Genomic DNA, 18,385 nt, shown 5'->3' with positions numbered 1-18,385 from the left:
ACTCCTTAGGTCAGTATCTCTCCAGCCTCTAATTAAAAAGGAAAGGTGGCTGGAATTACACTGCCCGAGCACTGAGCAAGATAATGGGCTCCATCCATACAGTCCCTTTCCTGAAAGTGGCATCTGTCACTGTCTTTGCAGAAATTGAATTGTTATTTCTGATGGAAAGCAGGCCTCAGGCAATGGGATGAGGCTCGCTGTCACTGCTGTCCCCGAATGTCCAGAGTCATGTATTCCTCATTAAATGCTCTCATCAAGCCACATTTCCATTACACATCTATTAATACTAGGTGGAAGAATCAGCTTGCTTTGACTTCCAAGGCAAGTGGGGAAACACTTTACAGATTTGATGATGTTTATAACGTAGAAGCTCCTATTATATATCATTAATGAAGGTGCATGGCTATTTTTGCCCACACTCCTTGGGATTTTCTTTTTACCTTTCTCTACAGAGAAAGAGTTGCTGTTCTCTTAACTTTAATGAAAAATTTAGGCTAGCCCGAAGATACTGTAATGAAATTATCTGATTAATCTGACTTTTCCTACATCCAGCTTCTTATCTTTCCAGTGAAAAACCTTCAATCTGCAGACTGCTGCACAATTAAAGTAACCTATTGGGATCATTCATTTCACCTTAGTTAAAAGTTTGGATACTCTACACCTGAGTTATATAATGGGACTAAATTGTTTTCAAAATAATATCAATTTATGAAAAAATTAAAATCTGCCAAGTATGGATGGTGATAACACTGGCCTCAACGCATTGGTTTGCCAGCTTAATGGAAGATTTTGAGATACATTAATTTGGGCTGCTGCCACAATAGATTCCTAACCATCCCTCGGTGCCAAAGTACTCAATATCTCAGATAATTACTTCTAAAGTTAAATTTAGTGCACAACTGATTTCTCAGTAAACACCCAGTAATGGGCAGCTATGTACAGAGCACTGTGATGGCTATGAAGAGAGAGAGTTTAGTTAGCTTCTGCCATCATGGAGCTTCCATTCCAACAAGAGGTTATGACACATACCCAAATATTTGACACAAGGTAATATATAATTCATGATGTTGGAGGGGGAAGATCATTACAAACACAGGGAACTAGAAGGGATTTATAGAAGAAATGTCATTTCATTGTTGTTGTTCAGTCATTTCAGGCATATCCAACTCTTTGTGACCTCATTTGGAATTTTCTTGGCTAAGATAACAGGTGTGACTTACCATTTCCTTCTCTAACTCATTTTACAAATGAGGAAACCAAGGCAAACAGGATTAAGTGACTTGCATAGAATCACATAGCTAGTGTCCGAGGCCATATTCAAACTAAGGTCTTCCTTACTCCAGGCCCAGGATCCTATCCATGTCATTTTTGGTATAGGTCTATAAAAATGAATATGCATCAAAGAGAAGAGAAGAGATTCTCAATCTAGACTAAAGGACTATGGCAAGCAAACAAAGAGAAGGGAAGAAGTATAAAAATGAACAAAAGAATGACTCAGTTTGTTGGGAATTTAGAATGTATGGAGAGGAAGAATGTGAAAAAAACCTGAGAAGATGGAACAGTATGAGATCATGAAGGGCATTGAATGCCAAAGAAATCTGAACTTTTCTTAGGGAGCAAGAAGGAGCCACTTGGGGACTTTTTGAGCAAAGGAGTGGCTTGATCAGGTGATTGCTTAAAGATTAATCTGGGAAAGGAAAAAGGAATGGATTGGAGTAAGAAAAGAATTTATTTGTTTGGATGCTATGGTAATGGTATGAGAGGAGATATTCATGGCCTATATCAGTATGCTGACAGTGGAAATAGAGAAGAAGGGAAATAAGGAGGGGGGGGAATAGAACAGAGAGAGAGAGAGAGATTAAGAGGATGGAGTGACAAGAAATGGCAAGAGCCAAGAGTCAAACCCAACTTCAAGGTTAAGAACATGAAAGAGAGCAAATGAGAACAATGCAGGCAGAAATGGTCCAGTTAGGAAGAGAAAGGAAGAAACATAACTGGGATATATTGATTTTGAGATGCTGATGGACAGCCACATAGTGCAATGGCCTGTAGGCAACTTGGCCTGCAACCCTGGAGCTCAGAAGAGAGCTGAGGGCTGGAGATTGAGATTTGGAAGTCTTTTACAACCGTTTAGAAATTATAGTCGAAGAAGTGTGGGCGTGAAGAAAGTCTCTAGGGACAAAGGATCGGGGACCAAAGACAGACCTTTGGGGATTATCCACCTTTTGAGATCAGGAAGAGAAGCAAAGAACCAGCAAAGGAAACAGAAGGAAGAATTAAAGAGATAAAGGAGAACCAGATTTCTGAAGTCAGTGATTGCAGGACTACAGCAGTGATTCCCAAAGTGGGCGCTACCACCCCCTGCAGCGATGGGGGTGAAGGGGGTGATGACCACAGGTGCATTTATCTTTCCTATTAATTGCTATTAAAATTTAAAAAAAATTATTTCCAGGGGGCTAAGTAATATTTTTTTCTGGAAAGGGGGTGGTAGGCCAAAAAAGTTTAGGAACCACTGGACTAGAGCTAGAAGCACCTCAGAGGTCATCTGCTCTTATCCCCTAATTTTCTAGATGAGAAAATTGAAGCCCAAGGAAGTCCAATACCTTAGCTCATTTAACATCAGAACCAGAGTTTAAGCCTTGGTCTTCTGCAGTAGAGAGAATCCAGTACGAAGGGTGATCATTAGTGTCAGATGCTACAGAGAAGACAAGAAGGTAAAGGACTGAAGAAAGCCATTGGATTTAGTGATTAGACAGTCACTGGTGATAAAGCACTGTGGGGACAAGAAGCCAGATGGCAAGAAGTTGAGAGAGTGGGTAGTGAAGAAATAGAAGCTCTAAGTGTAGGCAACTCTTTCAGGAAATTTCACTGTCAGAGGAGAAAGATGAAATGGAAGGGTCAGTAGAAGGCTTTTTAAAAGATTAAGGAGATCCGAATGTACCTTAGGCTGATTTTTTTAAGCTATTAAAAAGAGAACAATTGAACATGCATGAAAGAGAGGGAATGATCACTGCAGCTAGATCCTAGAGAAGGTGGGAGAGAATCTAATCAGCAGGGCAAGGAAATGGATCAGTTTTCATAAAGACTAGTAATACCTCTTCTATAAGAGAAAGAAGACAGAGACCCGGAGGAAGCAAGAAAGCATAATTAAAAGCCTACAGTGGTGGGGAAAGCATTCTATTTGGAACGCTTATATGTATAGCCCTAATTTAGTAAGTCATTTAATCTCTCTAGGCCTCAGTTTTCTCCCCTGTAAAATGAGGGAGTTGGACTGGATAATACCAAAGACGCCTTCCAGTTCTTAAATCCTATGATCCTAGTATCAAATAAACTTATAGTTTGGCTCTATGTGGTTAATGCTTTGTTAAAGAGAAATTTAAGTTGAATGATAAAATTTCTTATGTTTCTAATCTTCTACTTGCTACCTAGCCTAACCAGAAAGCAGTGGAAATACTGTTTGGGGAGAAGTAACAAATGCACCTTTTCTCTTTTCTTGAAGTCTCAGCAGTTTTTTTGCCCTTTAATCGAGCCTGTCAAGAGTTGTACTTTGAAGGCCTTATTTATTCTGCAGTCTTGACCCATTTTTGATTGGCTAGAAAGTGTCCACTGTCACAATAAAGTTTAAGGGAGCCTTCATGGGATGTCAGGGAAACCAGTCATCCTCACTAAACAATTGTTTTCAGAGTCCAGGGAATCTATTGTAGTTCTCTAAAAATTCTAGAGAAGTAATTTAATCACTAAAAGGAGATGGAGGGGAAGATAGGTGGCTCAGTGGAAATCCTGGATTCAAATGTGACCCTCAGACACTTCCTAAACATGTGACCCTGAGCAAGTCACTTAATCTCCATTGTTGCCTAGCCCTTACTACTCTTCTGCCTTGGAACCAATACACAGTATTGATTCTAATACAGAAGGTAAGGATTTTAAAAAAAAGGGAGACAGAGCTTCATCTCCATTTAATAATTTAAAAGGAGGAAATTGAAATATGAAAGTAAAGTCTTAGGGGAAAGGATCATGGATATGTGTAATCCCTTTCCTTAAAGCCCCAAACTGTAAGATAACCTGAAAATGATCAAAGTATAAGTCTCTACCTATGATGCAGGTGTTGGAACTTGTACTTTGGATTTCAGAGCTAAAATTATTCATTTCATAATTGAAATTAATTCACAACGTAGATATTAAGGGCAGCTAGGTGACTCAGAGAGCCAAGCCCAGAGATAGGAGGTCCTGGGTGCAAATCTGGCCTCAGACGCTTCCTAGCTGTGTGATCCCTAGGCAAATCACTTAACCCCAATTGCCTAGCCCTTGGAACCAATACTTGGTTCTGCCTTGGAATCAATATTTCACATCAATTCTAAGATAGAAAGTAAGGGGGTTAAAAAGGGAAAAAATAGATAGTGGCCATTTTTTTGTTGTTGTTTTGTTTTGTTTTGTTTTGAGAGCAGGTCTCCCAATCTCACCCTAACTGAAAATGCCACCATTAGGTCCCAGTACAGGAACCTTGGCTTGCTCCATTTCTAATCTGGGCAAGTTCTCCCTCCTTAGTCAGCCTGGGTTACCATCCCCTTCCCCTCACTCCCAGCAGCACACCAACTGGTTCTGGACTTAGTGTGGACACCCTTTCAGCTCTGGCCCCACTGCAGCTCAGAATTCCTAAGCTGAAGTCATCTACCAACCTTATCCTCCCTGATCGCTGGGATTTTGGACATGTACCCCCACTCCCTCTAGGCAACACTGGTCCTTTTAAAACTGTGTGGTTGTATTGCCATGTGCTGATCTGATGTAGACAAGAATTCTTTTAACTGCAGATTTTCTCAGAGCTTTAAGTTAAAATCAGAGGCCAGAATCAGCAGCCAACCCTGTGGCCCCAAGACCAGGAAAGGGCCCCAGAATGCCAGCACATGAGCAGAGAGTCTGCATAGCCTCTTGAGCCTGAGACAGCTTGCTCTGAATTTTCTATAAATATCTATGAAGGGGTGGAAGAATATAAAGTACTGCCTGAGAAATCATCATTTAAAAGAAGCAAGCCAGCTGGCTTGGGTTCCATGTGATATAGCGAAGCCCACTTAAATGAATAAAACATCCATATCCAAATATCTTTCCTCTGACAGGTAGAACTTAAGCATGGCACATATTTCTTTGCGCTTTGCGCAGAAGGAAAGGCAGTATTGGGTGAAATATTTTGGAACCTCATTGCCTCCTTGGAGTTATATTTTTATTTCACTAGACATTTAGGGCTCGTTTGCCTCCTTGGCACCTTACCTGCTTGCTGCATTTATCAAGATTTATTGTCAAGTACTAATGCTATGACCCTCCCACCTCCCTAGCCTGATTAGTTCGATCCAGAATACTTAACCAGCGTCTGCAGTAACTTCCCATCTCTTCAGGTGATAAATTATCTCTATTACAGTGTAGTTTTTGCTCTGATACCCTCTCCCCATTAGAGATATCTAAATTACCTCAAAGCAAAGTGTTTTTCCATAGTCCCTAGATCAGAGTGATTATAGCTACCACATAACTTAGATTAAAGTCCAGGATATCCAAGCAACCTGATGCCCACACAGACTTAGCCAAGCTCTGTAATTTGATATCTCCCCCACCCACCCTGATAGTGTTTCAAAAGTCTGTCCTGCTACTGCATGGGGACACCTATCTTTTTGGTTTTGTTTTTTTGATTATTTTTCTTTTTTGCTCTTAAATAAGCCCTCACCCAACTCTCTTCATCACTACCATTCTTTTCTGATATCAGTGGAAATGAGAAAATCAGCATCAGAGCCTCTCTCTGCATTCCTCAAGGAGAATTTATTGCTCCCTGTGTATGTCGCTTAGATTGGATTTGGTGATTTCATGTTTCTTAAATAATAGCTTAAAAATTGTTCATAGTTCAAGAAAAATCATTTTGTCCTTGGGAATGGTTTGCCTCGTTCTAAATCTCAATTCTATAAGACAGTATGATATCATAAAAGTGACTTTGTCCACACCCATATTTTTCTGCAGCAGTTTTTTAAAGTAGCCATATCCATATTGTGAAAGGCAGTGGGTGGTCTCAGGCATTGAGACCTGGCCTTAGAGCCAAGAAGTCCTAGGTTCAAGGCTTTCATCTGACACATTACTGACAGTGTGATCCTGGGCAAGTCACAGCCCTTCAATGCTTTAGGCAGCAATCTTAAGTCTAAAAGCTATATAGAAATGGCATTTATTCCTTAGTTTTTCAGTTGTGTCCAACTCTTTATGGCCCCATTTGGGTTCTTCTTGGAAAAGATACTAGAGTGGTTTGCCATTGCCTTACCCAACTCATTTTATAGATGAGGAAACTGAGGCAAATAGAGTTGAATGACTTGCCCAGGGGTCACACAGTAAGTGTCTAAGGATGTATTTGAACTCAAGAAGATGAGTCTTCCTGACTCCAAGCCCAGGGCTCTATCCACTGTGCCACATAGCTACCCCTGTAGAAAAGATGCTGACCTATGTCGGTAGTTTCCTCACAGTAGTTCCCTATTATGATGAAATCACAGTCCAATCTCTGTCCAGCTATCTGTTTTTTATGTGTCTGTGTGTGTGTAGATAGATAGATAGATAGATAGATAGATAGATAGATAGATAGATACGCATACAATCTGTATAGCTAATTGTTCTATCCAAGAATTAGAGTTTGGGAATCTTTACTAGCATTTACATATTGCTTAAGTTTCCCAAAGCACTTTGAAAATATTATCTCTTAATCCTAACAACAACTCTTAGAGGTAGGTGCTATTTTTACCCCTATTTTATAGATGGGGCTTCTAGTATCTGAGGTTAGATTTGAACTCTTCCTCCTAACTCCAGGTTCATTTCTCTACCCACCTCTCCAATTAGCTATTTCCTAATGATTCTTATCAGCAGACCTTCATATTCCTGCTCCCATCTTTGTGACTTCATTTTCTGTGTGACTTTGGACAAATCACTCCTCACTCAGTGTCCTCACTTGTAAAATAAGATGGTCAAATTAGGGGTTCTTAACTTGGGTTCTGTGAACTTGTTTTTCCCCCACATATATCTATTTCAAAAGTTTTGTTTAGATATAATTGCTTCCTTTTGTATTTATATGTATTTTACTTTATGTATTTAAAAATATCCTAAGAAGGGATCTTTATACTTCACCAGACTTCCAAAGTGACAATGACAAAAAAAAAAGGTCAAAAGCCCCTGCCCTTACTATTTTATTTTCCTTTTGATATGATATCTGTTTAGAAGATATAGTAAGAACAAAATTCAAAATATCCCTACCCTCACCACCACTGGGGGCAATCTGCCCATATCACAATCATCTCTAAGAAGATTAGACTCAGAGTTAGCTATATTTCTCTAAATGTTCTTTAAAGTTCTTTTCATCTCCAAATCTCCCTGTACCTTAGTAGATTTGATTTCTGAAACTTAGAGATTTTTTTTAAGTTTAAAAAAAAGGTAAGTCTAAAACATTTTTTCTTTCATGGATCATAGATCACATTCAATATATTCATTTATTCTGGTAAGAGGTACATAGGGCATCTAGGTGGCCTAGTAGATAGAGAGCCAGGCCTAGAGAAGGAAGTTCCTGGGTTCAAATCTGGCCTCAGACACTTCCTAGTTGTGTGATCTTGACCTAGTCATTTGACCCCCATTGCCTAGACCTCACCACTCTTCTGCCTTGGAACTGATACTTAGTATTGATTCTAAGATAAAAGGTAAGGGTTTTTTTTTTCTAAAAAGAGATTCATATTAAGGGATAACATGTTAAAGATAAAATTTGACCAGAAAAAAATTTCAGATTTTGACGGTGCCATATTAATTACCAGTTGGAATTTTGCTAATTTCTTAAGTTACACAGATGCTACAGTATGAACCATTCATTGTCATATTGACAGTTGCTGAAATTTATGGATTTGTTTAGGATTTTTAAGACAATTTCTGAATATTATTCCATTGGATCTTCATGAGAAAATCCAAAGAGTAGGTGCTTCAGGTATTATTATTATTTTCCAAATGAAGAAACTGAGCTTCAGATTAAGTAACTTAGGATCATATAACTAGCATTCTAAGCACATTGGGAATCAGTATTTGTTCTCCAGATTCCAAGCCTAAGACTTCCAGTACATCCTATTGGATTTTATCAGCTCCAACAATTGAATCCAACATTCACTAAGTTCCTGCCTAATATAAGACAATATATTCACCAATGGTGAGAGAAACTCAAAAAAAAAACAGAATAATACCGGCCTTCAAGAAGTTTACATTCTACTGAGAATAAAGGAAGGGAATACAACATGTTTAAAGATAAGTAAATTCAATGAACTTGAGGAGAAAGAGAACACTTACAGTTTTCAAGAGATTTGGGGTGAGCATGGGGCAAGAGACAGCAAGGAAGAGTTAGGAGAGGAAGAATTATTTTGACTTTCCAGTTTCTATACTGGAAAAATGCAGAATAAACTCCTCAAATGTATTTGGGAATGAGATGCCTGTTATTTTCATATAGAAGTATATTTGGGGATAGAAGACTGATATTCTTTAACCTGTAATGATCAGTACCCTCAAAGCTTCTAATGCTATGGCGATGCTTTATCATCATTGCAAGTTGGCCTCATTATTTTTGTTGAAACTACTTATCTCTGCTTTGAGATCCTGATGTTCTTGGCCCCGCTCTGGATTTTTTTGTTGTGAGAGCTTTGTCCATCACAGTAATACAGGGGCCTGGAGACAGAAAGACTTGTCTTCAAATGTGACCTCAGACAATAGCTGTGTGATCCTTGGGAAAATCACTTAACCTGTTTGCCTCAGTTTCCTCAAATGTAAAATGGGAATAATAGTGACATCTGCCTTGCAAGGTTGTTGAGAGGATCAAATCAGATAATATTTGTAAAGCACTTAGCATGGTACTTAACACATATTAGGAGCTACAGAAGTACTAACTACTACTATTACTATCTCAAGCTAGTCATTTTCCCCATTTAAACTTATATCCCTTAGGAAGTCTATTCTTGTGCCTGTGTCTTGTTGCCTAAAAAAATGTTGACGTAAAAGTTTGTTTTTTCTTTGATGTAAAACAGTCTTCACAAAAACATTATAGGTTCTTATCCATTTATCTCACCATATATTAAGGACCTACTAATACAGTATTTGACAAACTGTGTTGTGCAATGGGAGATTATTGGGTTTGAAAGCAGACTTGGGTTCAAATTCTGACTCTTCCCCATTATATTGTGAACTCCTTGAGAGCAGAGACTGCTTTTTGCCTTCCTTTGTATCTGGCATACAATAGGTGCTTAATAAATACTTATTAACTTGTTAATTTGCTACTAACTTGCAATGTAACCCTTGAGCAAGACACTTGACCTTTATTGAGGATCTCAGTTTCCTCATCTGTAAAATGAAAGAATTAGACTAGATCAGACAGCCAATAAACATTTATTAAGTACCTAACAAGTGACAAGTATTGTGCTAAATACTGGGGGGCTGGGAGGAGAAGGCAAAAAAAAAAAAATCCCTGCTCTCCAAAGCTCACAGTCTACTAGAGTCAACATGCAAATATCTGTGTAAGATAGATAGATAGATAGATAGATAGATAGATAGATAGATAGATAGATAGATGAAAAAAATGACTTCTAGAACCCCTTTCAACTTTAAATCTATAATCCTGTGAGAAAACAAAGATAATTAAAATGTAGTTCTGCAGCTTTCCATTAAAGGTGACAAAATAATATGCATATGCAAACAGATAAATATATGTATGTGTGTATATATACATATATAGTGTTATAAATAATGGCATCCCCAACAGAAAATATGATATAAAGAGCTTCATTTGTAGTTGAAAGAGACTGTGAGAATAAGCTTCTATAAAACCAGAACACTATTTGTCTTTATAACCCCTTTTTTGTCCCTTTAACAGAGGTTGTCCTAAATTTTGATTTTGAAAGAAAGCATTTTGCATGCTGGGAAGTACAAACCATAAGGAGAGTAATTATAATGGCATTTAAATAATTCACTTGCATTTCTTTGCCAACAAAATAAAATATACTCCCCTCCTGTGTTTGGGTAAGCTATAAAATGTATCTTATAATTTACTATTATTCTAAAGAAGAAAACAAAACAGACATCTCTGCAGATCAAGTGTCACTGACAGCTGACTTGGCAATCATTCAGAGAAAGCAAGTTTAAAGCTTTGTAGGTTTTCAGATACATCTCTCCACAGTTGATTACTCCCGAAATGAGGTCAGATGGATCTCTCCACATAGGAACAATGGAAGGAAGGGAGGAGGGGAAACGGTAGCGTATGTTCAACTCAGAGACTTTCATATTTTATAGGATGCCTCATTTCTCTTTAGGGCTCTAAATTTTTTACACTAAGTGGTAACATCTTGCTTTATGAGCCATGGAGGCTTTATTAATTAAGCAGGGTCAAAGGGACTGACTCGAACTCTGTCTTCTCAGCTGACCTACCAAATATACAAATCAAAGAGGATATATTTCTAATTCTAGAATGTTCTCTAGACCAGTAAATCTGGGATTATCTTATCACATTGATTATGTCAAAGCTCTTTAGCCACAATACTTTCGTAGAACTAAAATGTGATGGTAGAATCCTATACAAAAGGGGCTGATTTGCCCACCCATCCACTCACCCAGATAATCAGTGCTTTCTATATACATAGCCATCCAGAAGGTGAAGAGGTTTCATACATAAACTTTAAACTCTTCCTCAGATTTCTCCTTTGTATTTATTTCCCTCTTCTGTATTACAGTCATCTGTGGACAGATCCCTGTATTCTCCCTCCAGTTAGACTGTAAGCTTCTTAAGAAATGGGCATGCATCACACTCATATCTGTAGCCCCGGAGCCAATCACAGATCAGATAATAGTATATACTGAACCGAATCAGCAAAGTCCTAAAAACCCCTCAAGAAGACACTCTTAATACAAGTAGGAAAAACCCTGGATTTGAAATCAGAAAACTGGTGTTTGAATCCTGGTGCTGCCTATCAACTAGCCCTTGTGACTTTGGGCAAGTCATTTCTCTAACCGCTGTATTTCTTTATCTGTAAAGTACAGGGTTTGGCTAGAATATGTCTCAGCTTACTTCTACCTCTAAATTCCACAATTTCTATTATCCTTAAGCTTGCAAATTGTGCCATCTCCTCCATTGGTACAACATTGTGCTTCTAGATCTGTAAAATGTGTCCATGAACCACATCCCCACCTCTCCACAGTTTAAGCTTTAGTTTCACCAGTCAGTTAGTACCTTGATTTTTATTATGTCCAAAGCAAGTTGGAGTTTGAGAGTAGGTTACGTTTTTGGTTTTAGTTTTGTCTTTTTTGTTTTTAATTAGTGTAAGGGATTATATTAGGAGAACAAAAAGATAAAGCTATTGGTTTGAACATTTCATTTGAATATTTGAAGGAACTAAGGGGGATTATCACTGGGATAAAAAGATCTCACAAGTCTGATTTCCAAATGGAATTCTCCACTAATCATTGTTCAGAGTCCTTCATCCATGTACTTTTTCTCCTTAGCAGAGGCTTTGTGTTTGAGATTTTAAAAATAATCAGTTTAAATAAAAAGAAAATTGAAGATTATTATATTTCAGACAAAAGTATTCTTCAAGATTCTACATTTGCAAACAGGCAACTTCATTCACCCTTCAGCAAAAAATTCATTCTTCTTTATCTATGTTGCTCAGGGTTTTATTCTGTTTTGTTAATCTCCTTTAAACTAACCACAAAATGGTACAGAGAAAAGGAATGGGGAGGGATGAAGGGAATGGAGATAATTCAAACTACAAGTATCCTTTTAAAATACTTTTCATGATCTCGCAACAAAAATTAAAGCGTATAAGGAAAAAATGTTTATTAAGAAAAGCCATGATATCCAAATTGTAAATGCTTACTCTGACATATCTCCCCCTTTCACTGTATAATGGTATCAGATCTCTTACACAGTGAAGATGTACTGTTTAAAGTACATCTTAAAATGATGCAGTGTCTTAAGAGCTGTAGGTTTTGAGTCAGGAAAACCTGAGTTCAAATTCTCTCTCAGACACTTAAGAGCTCTGACAAGTCATTTACCATCTCTAAGCCTGAGTTTCCTCTTATCTAAAATAGGGATAATAATAGCACATTTCACAGAATTGTTGTTGAGGATCAAATGAAATAACCTATGTATAGTGCTTTGCAAACTTTAAAGAACTATATAAATACTTTTTATTATTATTCAGTTAGATCTAACTCTTCCTGGCCTCATTTTTTCTTGGCAAACATACTGGAGTAGTTTGCCATTTCCTTCTCCAGCTCATTTTACAGCTGAAGAAACTGAGGCAAATAGGATCAAGTGACTTGCTCAGAGTCACCCAGCTAGTGAGTGTCTGAGGCCAGATTGAACTCAGGAGGATGAACCTTCCTGTCTCCAGACTCAGAGTTCTATCCACCATGCTACCTACCTGTTCCAGATATAAAACCTAGCTACAATAAAATGAAATGATATATGTGAAGAACTTTGAAATCTTTTAAAAGTGCTGTATAAATGTTAGCTATTATTTATACTTGTCAACATTTTTTTTAAAAAGGCAACTTTCCTGTTTCTAAGAGGGCTTGGTAAGAAAAGTTAAATCTGTCCAGATCTCCTGTGCTAACGTGCCATTAGTCTCCATAAAGAGTTAGTTTCTCATTAAAACAGTTTTAAAAGATATTAATAACATGGATAGCAGGCAATAGAATTATGACTCATTATGTCACAGGGAGAAAGCTATCAGGATTCCTCACTCTAAAGGCATCTTGCCTGTTCAAGTTGTCTGTAAATACCTAATCAGCTTCACTAGATCACCCAGTATGAAAGTGTTGATGGCATCCTTCCCCACAAGGTAACCCATTCTTTCTTTAAAAGCAGAGAAGTAGAGCATAAACTCTGAAAAGAACTCTCAGGGGGCAGCTGGGTGGCTCAATGGATGGAGAGCCAGGCCCAGAGAAGGGAGGTCCTGGATTCAAGTCTGGACTCAGACACTTCCTACCTGGATGATCCTGGACAAGTCACTTACTCCCCATTGCCTAGCCCTTACCACTCTTCTGCCTTGGAACCAATATAGAGTATTGATTCTAAGATGAAAGGTAAAGAATTTTTTTTTAATTGCAAAGCAGCTTACAAACGTCTGTTTTGATTCTCACAACAATTTTGGGAGGTAGGTGATATCTTAATCTTATAGATGAGGAAACTGAGGCCTTTTAGAAACCTTAAAAGCACCATCAAAATCTGTCATTATTTATTAGAGGGCGAATAACATGAGGTAACTCACTCTATATGTTGTTGCCCTCTGAGGTGGCACAGAGCAAGAAAAAAATATATTTTTATACTAAGAGTGTAGCCATGGCAAACTTAAGAAGCACTAGATCAATTAATGTCTAGCTATGAAAGGGTTGTTATGCAGAAAGATTTGTTAAAGCTAGCTGATATATGTTCTTTTTTTTTAACATCATGATAACTTCCCAAAGACTCCCTCCTTCTACTCTTACCACCCAGTTTCTCTGTGTTATTAAAGACTTGGAGCATTCTTTCATGTGGTTGTTGATCGCTTCCATTTCTTCTTCTGAGAATTGTTCATTCGTATCCACTGACTATTTATCTATTAAGAAATGCTTTGATTCTTGTATCTTTTGTCAATCCTGTATAAATCTTTTATATAAAAACTTTTTCAGGCATAATTGCTGCAAAGATTTTTCCCCATTATCCATTTTTCTTCTCATTTCAACTGCATTGATTTCATTTATGCAAAAGCTTTTCAATTTTATGTAGTCAGAGTAGTACATTTTATCTTCTAAGATCAACACATCCCATTTAGTTTAGAATTCTCTCCCTACTCATAGTTATGCAAGGAACCACCTTCCATTCTCCTCTAATTTATTGGTCATTTATATGCATTTATTATGAAATGTTTATTATAGTTAATGTGTTATTTATTATTAGACAGTCACATACTATGTAACTTTTTTATATTTGTATCCATTTGGAGCTTATTGTGGCATCTATTTAAGATGAACTAATTTCTGCCAAATTGCTTTCCAGTTTTCCGAGAAGCTTTGGTTATCCTTAACACCAACAATTGGCAACCTTGGTTTAAAAAAATATTAAGATAATTAACAATATTTTTATATTACATATACATATATTATGTATGACAATACTAAATTGTTTTGATTTTTTACCTAAATTATTTCCTCAATAACTTTTTACTTGTTAACCAGTACAAAAGAGTTTTGATAATTTCTACTTCCTAGAATAATCTGAGGATCTGGCCATGCTAAATTCTCTTCATTGGAGTTGAATTGACATCTCTATAAATGGCTAAGATGATGATCTGGAAGCTTCTTACTGTTTTCTCTGTTTCTTTTCAGTCATGTAACACAGACCACATCATGGATCCACCCTGTGACAAGTGCGCTGAACTTGTCCTGCTCGGAAGACAATGAAGAAGATTGCCCCAGAGACCCTCCCAACCAAAAGAGTTGATAGTTTCTGATAGAGAATAGCATCATTTTCAGAATGGCTTGAACTAGTGAAACTGGCATCCAGCATGCTGTGGGGACAAACCAAATGCCATGTGTAGAAGTTGTAAAATAGGGGCAATGAACTTATCCTATTTGTTTAAACCAAACATCCTATTTAAGTGTATGCACATTCCCTGTTCAGTTCATTTCAACACTTACCCCTAGGATAATCCACTGGCGATACACTAATAGTTTTTTAAAAACAATAATCTTTTCAGGTTTTTCTAAATGGTAAGGAATTGTATCTTTGCAAAATTATATGAGCTATTTTTCTTCCTTTGGAAATAAGCTGTGATGGCTTTGAAAATGATTTGTATTTAAATATCCTTTTGAAAAATTATATGTTTTCGCATTTTCATTTAAATACTATTTGATAATACATTAATTCTTTATATTTATGTGTCATCATAATTTGTGGTCCAAGTTGCTATGGGTGTCTGCCAGTATGAGGAAGCATCTACAGTGCCCATCTGAAAACACTCAGGAATTCATAAAACAACATTCCATAAATGAATGCTAATTTCATAACTATACCCACACTGGCCTCAGATAGTAGAGGGCATCTATGAGTCACCCATGCTCTCTGTATAATAACACTACTTACTTGAGGCATCTTTTTCATTTATTCATTCAGCAAATATCCACCAGGTGTCTACCACATTCATACCTTTTTTCCCTACTTTCCCTTTCTTCTATTTCTTCACCAGGCAGAAGAAAATTTCTTGAAATTTCTTCCATTATCTAAGAATTTTCTCTAGCAGAGGACAAGACTTCCCACTGAAACTTAATATTCAGCCAGGAAAGTCCCTAGTGTTGAAGTGGCTTTTCTTGGAATTGGGGGTAGGGAGTGAGTAGAAGGAGAATTTGCCAGCCAGACTCACTGTATACTTATTGTGAGCTCATTGAGTACATGTCTCAGTATTGGACTCTTGGGGTTCCTCTGTTCACTCATGCCTGCATCCATTTACTCCAAAAGCTATTTTAAGTATTAATTGAGAGGCAGCATGAAATTTGGTGGATAGAAAGTGGCCTCTTAGTCTGGAAGACCTGGGCTCCAGTCCTACCTCTGACTACTGTGTGACACCTAACATTTCAGTGCCCTCAAGCAACCTTCTAAGTCTTGAGGCCGCCAAGAAGTTGCCCTTTGCATTAGAAGAGCAAGTTCCTCCCTAGGAGCTTGCTCTATTGGGGAAATCACAGTTCCGGTTTTGTTTTAACTGCCTAAGACTTATCACTGTTCATGAAACTTTATTTTATTATACTAGTGGTTCCTAAAAAAGCCCTAAAAGTAATGGGCCACTGGATCAGCGAGGTAGCACATTGCCAAGCCTGGTTTCAAATCTAGCTTTACACACTACCTATGTGACTCTGGGCAGATCATTTCATCTGGATTGCCCACCCCAGAATTGATACCAAGACAGAAAGTAAAGGACCACTGAATCTTAAGCTCCAAATCATTCCTTCCTAGCACACTGGAATAAAAGGGGAAAACATTATACACACCCACACAAAGCCAGATGAAAAAGAGAGGCAGCGAATATTGAGATGCTTAACCTGCTTTGTTCTAAAACCAGTTTCATAGCGATATAGGAACCTTAATCCATGAGGACTTAACAGGAATCTGGGCATGCAGTGCAAAAAATCCTAGTTTCTAGCCTGCCTTCCATCAGCCAGAAATCTCTTATTAAATTTGCCCCGTAGTAAAATGACAATTGGTGATCATAAAGCCCTGAGGTGCTGCAAGATTCCAACTGTAGTCCCCATCAGATCAGGCGAGCAGCATCTGGGAGCACCTACTGTGTGCCAGACACTGTACTAAGCTCCGGGGAGTGCAAAAAAAGGCAAAGACAAACAAACCAAAAAATAGACCCTGCTCTCAAGGAATTCACACCCCAAAGAAGGAGACAACATGCAAACAACTATGTATATCTAATTCGGTTCAATAACTATTTTATTAAATATCTATCTACTATATGGTAACCTGTGGACCATGAAACTTTTTTTTAATACTTTGATAACTATTTCAGTATAATTGATTTTTCTCTACTATCCTATGGTTTGTATTTCATGAATTTAAAAATATTACTTTTTTTTAAAATTAAAAATATTAGATTTCACCAGGTGACCAAAGAGGGCTATCAGGCATACACACACAAAAGATTCAGAACCCCCGATTTAGTTACAGATGAGGAAAATGAGGTCCAAAGAAGGAAATGACTCGCTCACTGACAAACTAGTGAATGATGAAGCAGAAACCAAAACCCAAGTCATGTTCCAGCTTAACGTTAGTCTTCACACACATCTCACTTAGCTCGAGGTTCCAGGGCTGGATTGCAAATGATCAAGAGCACCTCATGCAAGTCATTGAATCTTTTTGGGTCCCAGCTTCTTTATACCCAAAATAGAGGTGGGGAGAGGTGGGGTAACAGCTGATCTCTGAGGACCTTTTTGGGTCTAAAACTATAATCCATATATAAATATATTTGGGCCCATATTTAGGTATATTTGGAGATATAGATGCAGATATAAAAGACATAGGAATAAACATAAACATTTGTTGTTCAGTCTCTTTTCAATCATTTCTAACTCTTCAGGACCCCATTTGGGGTTTTATTGACAAAGGTACCAGAGTGGTTTGCCATTTCCTTCTCCAACTCATTTGACAGATGAGGAAACTGGGGCAAAGAGGGTTAAGTGGCTTGCCCAGGGTCACACAGCTAGGAAGTATCTGAGGTCAGATTTGAACTCAGGAAGTGGAGTCTTTCTCACTGAAGCCACTTTGTCCACAGCATCACCCAGGTGCCCCCAAATATAAACACACAGAAATAAGCATAGCTTATAATATCTAGATATAAGCATAGTTGTAAATACACATGGAAACCTAATTATAAATATATGTACAAATAATAGGTATAGTTACAGAGCAAACATAACTGTAAATGTAGATATAAACATAGATATAGGCATCGAGGTTCACAATGGCCAACCCTTTGGTGATGCTCATCAGATACAGTAAATTTGCTGGAACTGTACTTACCTATAAGATAATTGGCTACAGGTTTACTGGGACCTACAAGGACTTGTACTCTAATGGTGTGTCCTTTATGAGCCCAATAATTGGGGGCAGCTGGGTGGCTCAGTAGATTGAGAGCCAAGCCTTGAGATGGCTGGTCCTGGGTCCAAAAATGTCCTCAGGCACTTCTTAGCTGAGAGACCCTGGCCAAGTCATTTAACCCCCATTGCCTAGCTCTTACTGCTCTTCTGCTTTGGAACACAATACTCAGTAGTGAATCTAAGACAAAAAGTAAGGGTTTGGTTTGTTTTTTTTTTTTTGTTTTGTTTTTTTGTTTTTTTTTTTAAAGAACCCAGTATTAACTCCCTACCATATAGGGCTTCATATATGAAAAATGCACGTCTTTAGGATGATAGAGATGGAGAAGATCTTTAGGATGGAGGCAGCTAGATGGCACCGTGGATAGAGGCCCGGTCCTGGAGTCAGGATAGACTTGAGTTCAAATGCAGCCTCAGATACTTACTAGCCGGAAGATCCTGGCAAGTCACCTGAGCTCTGCCTGACCCCATTTTCTCAACAGTAAAATGGGGATAATAAGAGCACGTCCCTTCCAGGCTTGTGAGAATCTGATGAGCTATCAAATGTTTGTTCCCTTCCTTCCTTTAAGAGATCACCCGAGATCCCAAAGTTAAGTGACTTATCCAAGGTCAAATAATTACTTAGCAATAGAGCCAGGAATAGAATCCAGACTTATTGATTTGCACTCCAATGTTTTGTTTTGTTTTTTCCTATTACACCAGTTATCTTCCAGTGGTGTAGAAATCC

The 18,385-nt window shown here is 37.9% G+C and overlaps 1 protein-coding gene across 1 annotated transcript in view; it reads left to right on the top strand.

Annotated features, from left to right (window-relative positions):
• Positions 1–14,887, top strand: part of STXBP4 (syntaxin binding protein 4) — a 225,469-nt gene extending 210,582 nt beyond the window's left edge. The window contains exon 17 of the mRNA XM_044675076.1: positions 14,395–14,887. Within this exon, the coding sequence (XP_044531011.1) occupies positions 14,395–14,509 (115 nt within the window). The 3' untranslated portion in view covers positions 14,510–14,887. The remainder of the gene's footprint in view (positions 1–14,394) is intronic.
• Positions 14,888–18,385: the final 3,498 nt, after the last annotated feature.

The sequence above is a fragment of the Gracilinanus agilis genome, chromosome 4 (genome assembly GCF_016433145.1).
Source record: "Gracilinanus agilis isolate LMUSP501 chromosome 4, AgileGrace, whole genome shotgun sequence".
Lineage (NCBI taxonomy): Eukaryota > Metazoa > Chordata > Mammalia > Didelphimorphia > Didelphidae > Gracilinanus > Gracilinanus agilis.
Note: the sequence above shows the minus strand (reverse complement) of the source record. Positions and strands in the feature narration are given on the sequence as shown.